We start from the raw sequence: 8,108 nt of genomic DNA on the forward strand, positions 1-8,108 counted from the left end.
TTCCTTCGTTTAAATATGCTTGAGTGATAAATAATTTCGGAGGAAGGAAGGCATAGGAGATGGTGGATGACAATTTGACAAAGCAATTTTGGCACACTTTTGCTTGGGCAGCACTTGACTTTCCTCTCAAATGTGTGCGGGTCAAAAAGAGGCTCGCTCGACACGTAGAGCGGGCCCGGTCTGGATAAATCCATAAACTATGCGCGCCCACCCCATTCCACTCCATTTTCTTCCTCCGCTTCGCCTGGAACATTTGCCTCTCCCCTCCTCCCTCCGTACCCCCCTCCCCCCTCTCTCTCCCAACGCCCGTCCATCTCTCCGGCGAAACCGATGGCCGCGAGCTCAGGCGACGAGTCCCGGAGGCCCAACCCCCTCCCCTCGGCGCTCGTGTCCAATCTGCAGTCCGTCCTCGCCGCCCGCCGCCCGCCTCCGCCCGAGGACGCCGCGGCCGAGACCCCGGCTCCCGCGGCGTCCGCGGCCGAGGATGGGTCGTCCGATGATGCGCCCGCTAAGCCCGTCGTCCTTCTGACCTGCGCCGGTGGGATCCAGTCGCCGGGTCTGGCGGCGCTCGTCGACGCCCTCGTCAAGGGCGGCCGATGCGACGTCCACGTATGCGCCCCTGAATCGTATGTCCCCCAATCCGAGCGCCCAACCTCCTGATTTCTCGTTACATTTCTCTCTTGAGATTCATCGTTTTGGCTGGATTTTTTCCCCCGTGAACTGCTGTAACTCTCTAATCCATCATTAATCATTGTCCCTGTTGTTCTTCAAGCAATTTAATCACAACATTTTGTTAATTTGAAGGGACAAGCCTGTCTGTGGTCATTCCATTACCATCCGGGAGACCGTGTCCGCGACATCCGTCCATTTTGCAGGGGCGAAGGCTTTTGAGATATCAGGTGAGGGTTCTTCGTCCATTTGTGTGCCATTTGTATCATACCATTCCTCATCGATTGGGTATTGTGAGTTTGCTCTATGCTAATTATGACGACTCTTAATGTAGGGACGCCGGTGGATTCTGTCTCATTGGCATTATCTGGGAGGCTATTTTCTTGGTCGGCACCTGCTTTGGTATTGTGCTTGTTAACTTTGTGTAGGGGGGAAGGTGGATTTACTATCCTTTGTCATTGAGGATGATTCCATTTGGTTTGCAGGTGATCAGCGGTATCAATGCTGGGCCAAACTGCGGCTATGAGATGTATGCTCTTGTTTCACTAGTGGGCCATTTATAGTCTGTTTTCACTTTAGTTATGCAATTGATTACAAATCTGTGTAGGTTCCACTCTTCTGCCATTGCTGCTGCAAGAGAGGCCTTAATGTGTGGGGTACCTTCAATTGCAATCTCATTGAATTGGTGGGTATGCGATTAGTCACATTAAAACTGTGTTTCAAATCTACTCTATCATTCCTGGTATTGTTTGTTCACTCAGTAACACAAGCTAATGACGAATGGTGGATATATGCAACTAGGAAGAAGAATGAAACCAAAGACAATGACTACCAGGATGCAGCTGGGCTGTGTTTGCCACTGATACATGCTGCCTTGGCAGATATTGAGAAGGGAACTTTCCTCAAAGGGTGCCTGCTAAATGTTGGGGTTCCAAGCTCGCCAGCTGCAAATAAGGTTATTTTGTGAACAAAACTTGAACTCAAACTCCATTTAGGGCCAAAAATAGCAACATAGCTGTAGAAGTACATGAATCCTTTTACTTGTTGTTCACTTTGTCTTTTGGTGACAAGCATACTGGACCATGCTATTGCTATTGTTTATGGGCCAGAGCACTACACATAAGTATATAACTCATTATGTCCTCAACTTCAGAGCATCATATACCAGTTATGTTATTAGAGGCTAGCCTTAAGTGTAAATCAACAAGTTTCTGCACTAATATAGAATGTATGTTGTTTGCTATGTCGTCAGTGAGCTACTTTTTTGAAGTGTTTAGCCACTGAAGCATCTGATGCGCCTCACTGATGATCGAGTGATAAGAAAAATGAATTACACAGAAGTTGCCCTATTTTGACACCTGAACCTTTTTTTTTTTGGATAAAAATCAATGTCGTGTCTCCAGTGGTTAAGTCCCTTCTGCTGTGACTTCTCTATCATAGCACTGTAGTGTGTATTTGTCCCTTGATCTGATATTTTACTTTGGACTTCTCCGCATGTAGCATGGTCGTATGTTCGCTTGACTTTGGCTCGATCCTTTAATATCAATGATTTTTTTTCACTAAAAGAGAGGCCTGATTTCTATTTAAGAATTAATGACCGTAAATAATATGTAACACATCAATGTTTTTCTTGATTTTTTAATGGGCACATGGGTTCATCGTTTCTTTTCTGCATCAAGTTCATGACTTGAGCTTCAGCTGGTAAGCTGTATAGAATCGAATGATTAGCCATGTTGGCAAGCTGATTCTGACGTCATGCAGTTAGATGTACAACAAATCAACCTTACTAAATTGGAGAAACAATGATATTTGTTTATATTGTTGATAATGGGGAAATCAGATCACTTTGGAATCTTCTGTTAAATTCTGTATTATTTTTAACAACTGTAAAAGGCAAAAATCTTCAGTGCATAGGTAGTTTCTATTCCTTTTTTACACATAATTAACTCTCTCTCTCTCTCCCCCCTGCTCCTGATGCCAGGGTTTCAAGTTGACCAAGCAAAGTATATACAGTCCTGCTCAAAGCTGGCAAGCTGTGTCGACAAGTAGACCTCAACCTGCTGCTCACTTCATGGGCATGCATCAAAGCCTTGGTATTCAGCTCGCACAGCTTGGGAAGGATGCTTCTGCAGCAGTATGAAGCAAATTTTTTACTACAAAGAAGTTTATTATGTCATCATTAGTGCAGTATCTAATTGGTTTGTCCTTTCATCCTCAGGGAGCTGCACGCAGAGGTAATACTCAGCGGAAGACAGTTGAGGTTGAGTCTGTTGCAGCTTCAGGGAAGCCAGAAGCTCGAGAAGTAGTGAAGAAATCTTTCCGCGCCGAGGTAAGTGTATTTTCGAGAGCTCTTGTATAGCACAATCAAAACACATAGCTCCACTTCTTTGGCCAGGTACAAAACAAAAATGAACTTTTAAGCAACCAAACTAGGTACTTATGGTCATATGGAGCTTTTAAATATATTCTACTCCCTCCGTTCCTAAATATAAATCTTTTGAGATATTTTACTACGAACTACATACGGATGTATATAGACATACTTTAGATTCACTCGTTTTGCTCCATATGTAGTCCGTAGTGGAATCTCTTAGAAGACTTATATTTAGGAACGGATTGAGTAGTGTTTATTTTTTGTAGAAGTGAGAGTGTACTGACTTCTGAGGGCCTCTTTGATTCACATGATTTGTAAAACACAGGGTTAGGAAAAATACAGTAATAGTGTCATAACATAGTGAATTGTATGATTGTTTGATTGTGCATAGGAAAAAGATAGGATTCTTCATATGAGGTTGGAGTGGATGGATATTTTTCTTTGAAATCTACAGTAGTACAAATGAACCTAAGGAAAAAAGGAAAAAATCCTAAGGATTAGAATCCTTCAAAATTCATCTAGAATACCTTTCAATCAAAAGCATGTTTGTAAGCACATTTGAAGACCCTCAGAGTTTTTTGGGCATCCTTTTCTTACTTGGCTTCACAAAAAATTGCAGTTCATTGAGAAGCTGCACAAAGATTTGGATGATGATATCGATTTCAGAGCCTTGGAAAATGGATTTGTGAGCTCTTTCTCTCTCTCTCTTTGTGTGTGTGTGCGCGCGCGTGCCCGCACGCTGTGTTCTCCCGTTGCTAATCGTTTTCCCCATCTACAACTTGCTAATCGTTTTCCCCATCTACAACCTACAGATATCTGTCACTCCTCTGAATGTGCACGGCCATGTCGAGCCTGAACTTGAAGCTCCAGCTTCAGACTGGCTGTCAGCAGCTGTGGCTGCGTCTGACAAAGAAAAGGAAGCTTCTCCAGGTATAGCCGAAGAAAAGGAAGCTCCAGCGACCTAACAAACACGCAGACATGTACACTGTAGGTGCTTTAGTCCTTGCCTTGGTGTCTATCTCCTCTGCCCTTGCTTTATTGGCTTGATTCTTGTCCCGTCTTTTGCGTTCCATGTTTGTTCAGTGCAGTCTTTGTTTTTGTTCTTCTTCTCCTACGATTGCCTATTTTCTTCGTCATGTAAAATGATTTGATGCTGGAGCCCCTACAGTTTGGATGTAACCATGTAGGCGATTGCATCTACTAGACGAATACTGCCACTCCCCACTATTTTTCAGTGTGGTTTGTTCCAGAAAGGTGTTGTGTTTAGCACCGGATGGGTGTGATTGATTTTTTGCTTTGTACCTTCTGGACCATGTCGTACGAAAATCTTTTGACCTCATGTAACCTGAAATGCAATTCCAACAATTTAGTGTGTTGGTCTCTCTTGACATGCTGTGAGCGGTGGCAGAATTGACGAGTTATTCAGGCTATTCTTTAATGCTAATGTTAGGGCATCTCCAACGTGGATGCTTAAATGAATACCTCACATGTCCACAGACAACGTTTCGGACGTGTTAGTGGTCACTGGACATCTGGCTGGACGAAGGCCCTCCAAGGACTTCTCTTGAACTTTTCGTAGTTTATAAACATTGCAAACTTGTAAATCTGGTGGAATTTAGACCCATTCGACATATTACATTTATATTTAATGAAATTTAACTAGTTTGGTATTCTAAACTATTTAAAATTAATCTAAACTAAACTGACTTGGGCGTGGTGGTTTTATGGTGGCGACAATGCCATGAGTTGATCTTACTCGTCCTCCGTGGCTAGAGGTGGCGACTTGGCTACCTCTTTCTAGTCGTTGAAGGAGGTGGGCTCCTCCTTGATGACTGAGCGGGCGATGGAGTGGGAAGGGCCCATGACGTGAGAGGTGAGGTGCATTGCGTATTGCCTGGGACCACACACGCTAGCAACATGTCTCTGCATCGTCGAGGATTACTCGAGATCTCGATGATGTTGGGGTGGGGCATCGACACGTCGAAGCGGTACCCGTTGAAGATCTTGCTTCGCAGAGCCTCCTCCGATGTCGTCTTCTTTCCTATTGTCACCGGGTAAAGTTTGTGGAAGCCGTTGTGCTAAGCGGCAACTAGATTCTGCAAGACAGAGGAGTGGATGAGGATAGGGGTTTGGGAGGGGGTCGTGGTTAGCTTTAATAGCCAGAGTAGGACAGCGGAGTGGATGAGGATAGGGGTTTGGGAGGGGGTCGCGGCCAGCTTTAATAGCCAAATTAGGTTCCTCGGGCGGGGCGCTAGTCAACCAAGCATGAATATGGGTAGGCATATCGATGGAGCCTCCATGAATGCGGATCGGGAAGAGGAGCGTGAAAACGCGGGCGTCGATCAAGGTTTTTGGTGGGTCCAGGGTGTCAAGTCCGGCGTGATGGATGCTCGGACTCCCCCAGTTTTGCGGTCGGACTGGGATTTCAGAAGTCGGAAGTTGTCCGGCCCAATATGCGTGTTCATGTTGGGGGCCTAAAAGTGTATGGACTATCCGATTCGAACATATAGGAAAGAAATGAGGGTATGCGTTGGAGATGCCCTTAAGCCGAATCGTTTGGGAGCGACCTCACAGTCTCATGAGATGCCCCAAGCGAATCACAACGCGACAACACACACCCCAAATCCTAGCTGCCGCATCCTCCTCCCATCACACACACTTGTCAACTGTCCTATGACGATGGTGGCACCCTTCCTACCCTCTCTCATGTGTCCCTACATAGTCCTCGTGTTGCTCCTGCTCTGGGGATGGTCGTGATGTGGTGGCACTAGAGCTCAAAACAAGCTTTCACCCAACTTTACACATAAAGCCCAAATAGTCGAACTGATACATGAAAGTGGGGAGATTCCCATACGAGCAAGTCAAAAGATAAAGAAACAACAATCGAGTGGACGGCGTGAACACCACCAACCCGAAGCAAAGCATGAAAACAAGAGTTGCCATGCCTAACAAGAGATGACCTAGACTATTGAACAAGGATTGAACCTCGTAGCATTGGGGTATCGTACATCAAGAGGCAACCGGCTGGGGTGGGGGTAGGTACTGTACTGCGCGACAACAATGGTGAAAGGACATGGACTTCGTCTAGAGGGGATGAATATGCGCTTTACAATAATTATGGTTTAGGCTAACAAATACAGAATAAAATTAATATTTAGTTCGTCAAGCACAAAACCTAAATCAACTAGGCTCACCTATGCACACCAACAACTTATGCTAAGCAAGATAAACACCTAAGTGATAGCAAGATATATAACATGAAACACGATAGCTATCACAAAGTAAAGTGCATAAGTAAAGGATTCGGATAAAAGATAACCGAGGCATGTGAAACGATAGTGTATTCCGAAGTTCACACCCTTGCGGATGCTAATCTCCGTTTGGAACGGTGTGAAGGCATAATGCTCCTCAAAATGTCACTAGGGCCGCCTTAATATCCTCACGTCCTCACACAATGCAAGATTTCATGATTCCACTAGGACCCTTGAGGGCAGTCACCAAACCCGTACAAATGGTAACCCTTGGGGGCGGTCACTAAACCCATACAAATTGCTCGGGGCAATCTCCATAACTTAATTACAGACCGAAACGCTTCCCCGAAGCTTTACACCATAATGAATGAGCTCCGAGACACCACTAGTCGTCTTGGGCGCCCAAGCACCCAACATGCACAAGCTCTAGTGTGCCCAAACACCCAAGCGTAATAAGCTTATCAACTTTTCCCTTCCACGTATCACCATGGAGAACTCAAACTGATGCAACTAATGCAATGACACCACCACAACAAAATCTATGGAGGAATATGAGAGGAAGAACAAGGAGAACACAAGGAACTCCAAGATCTAGATCACAGGTGTTCCCCTCACTTAGAGGAAAAAGTGTATGGTGGAAATGTAGATCTAGATGTAACGACTAAGATGCGGCCCTTTCCTTATTTGGGGGCGAGGCCTCAAAAGGGAAAGGGGCGCATCTACACGTTTCGCAAGCGAGATAATCATAACATTACATAACTGAATGAGTGACAAGTAGGGCATACACTTGCCATCTGATATGAACATAGTCATATAGTCATACACGCGCAATTATTCAGAACATGGTTTAGTCCAGCTACGGAAAAGGGGAAACAAATAAAGCTATGAAATCCCGCATACTGTCCCCACGATCACGACCACGGCCTCTAGTCCTCCGGATAAGTCACGTACAGTCTGCCCGAGTCCTCATCGAACTCCCACTTCAACTGGTTGTCATCAGGATCTCCTGCATCAGGTGTACGTGTACCTGTGGGTGTTTGTAGTAAACCGTGAGCCACGAGGACTCAACAATCGAATGACCTTGGTATGGAATCTAGCCGAGTTAATGGGTGAGGAAGGTTAAGTGTATGGGTTTGCAGCAACCTAAGCATATATGGTGGCTACCTTACGATGATTAGAGTAAACATATGGTGGTCTACGCAAGTCGGTCGAAGACTAGTTTGATCACTAAGTGATCCTGAACACCTACTTACGTTAAACATAACCCCACGGTGTTCTCGACCAGAGAAGGATCTCCGAAAGAGACAATCACGGTTACGCACTCAGTTGACAGTTTTATTAGAATTACTTTAAGTTGTCTAGAACCAGATGTTAACAAAATATCCATATTTGCCACATAACCACGGGCACGACTTTCCGAAATATTAAACCCTGCAGGAGTGCTCCAACTAGTCCATTACAAATCACCACAAGCCGCATAGTAATCCTCTATCACGAAACTCATGATCTCGTCGGATTCCTTGGAGGAAAACCTCAACTTTGAGGAGACCCAAAGTTTCACCGGAATCCCAATGCGGAAGATATATCACTAAGGTAAGACAAATCTGGCAAGACCTCCCGACGTGTCGACAATCCCGATAGGAGCCACGCATCTCGTTCTCAGGACACGACGGATGAGTAGTACGTACAGTGGCCTGATAGAAATCCTCGAGTTGCCTCGGGTGGCCCCACAAGTGGCTCTAGTTTGGACCAACACTCATGAGGAGCACTGGCCCAGGTTGTTGATTAAATCCTCGGGGTAACTATTCCCTATG

The 8,108-nt window shown here is 45.3% G+C and overlaps 1 protein-coding gene across 1 annotated transcript; it reads left to right on the forward strand.

Moving 5' to 3' along the window:
• Positions 1-227: 227 nt before the first annotated feature.
• On the forward strand, positions 228-4,431 carry LOC123444244 (5'-nucleotidase SurE). The gene is made up of 10 exons (XM_045120908.1): positions 228-626; positions 805-899; positions 1,004-1,071; positions 1,155-1,198; positions 1,277-1,354; positions 1,471-1,624; positions 2,651-2,803; positions 2,888-2,998; positions 3,663-3,728; positions 3,856-4,431. Exons 1-10 carry the CDS (start codon positions 331-333, stop codon positions 4,006-4,008), a joined length of 1,218 nt encoding a protein of 405 aa, XP_044976843.1. The 5' UTR covers positions 228-330; the 3' UTR covers positions 4,009-4,431.
• Positions 4,432-8,108: the final 3,677 nt, after the last annotated feature.

Source organism: Hordeum vulgare, chromosome 3H (genome assembly GCF_904849725.1).
Source record: "Hordeum vulgare subsp. vulgare chromosome 3H, MorexV3_pseudomolecules_assembly, whole genome shotgun sequence".
Lineage (NCBI taxonomy): Eukaryota > Viridiplantae > Streptophyta > Magnoliopsida > Poales > Poaceae > Hordeum > Hordeum vulgare.

Coding starts and splice junctions, on each gene's coding strand:
- LOC123444244 (XM_045120908.1), top strand. CDS start 331: ATGGCCGCGAGCTCAGGCGACGAGTCCCGGAGGCCCAACCCCCTCCCC. Junction 627..804: donor CACGTATGCGCCCCTGAATC/GTATGTCCCCCA, acceptor GTTAATTTGAAG/GGACAAGCCTGTCTGTGGTC. Junction 2,999..3,662: donor AGAAATCTTTCCGCGCCGAG/GTAAGTGTATTT, acceptor AAAAAATTGCAG/TTCATTGAGAAGCTGCACAA.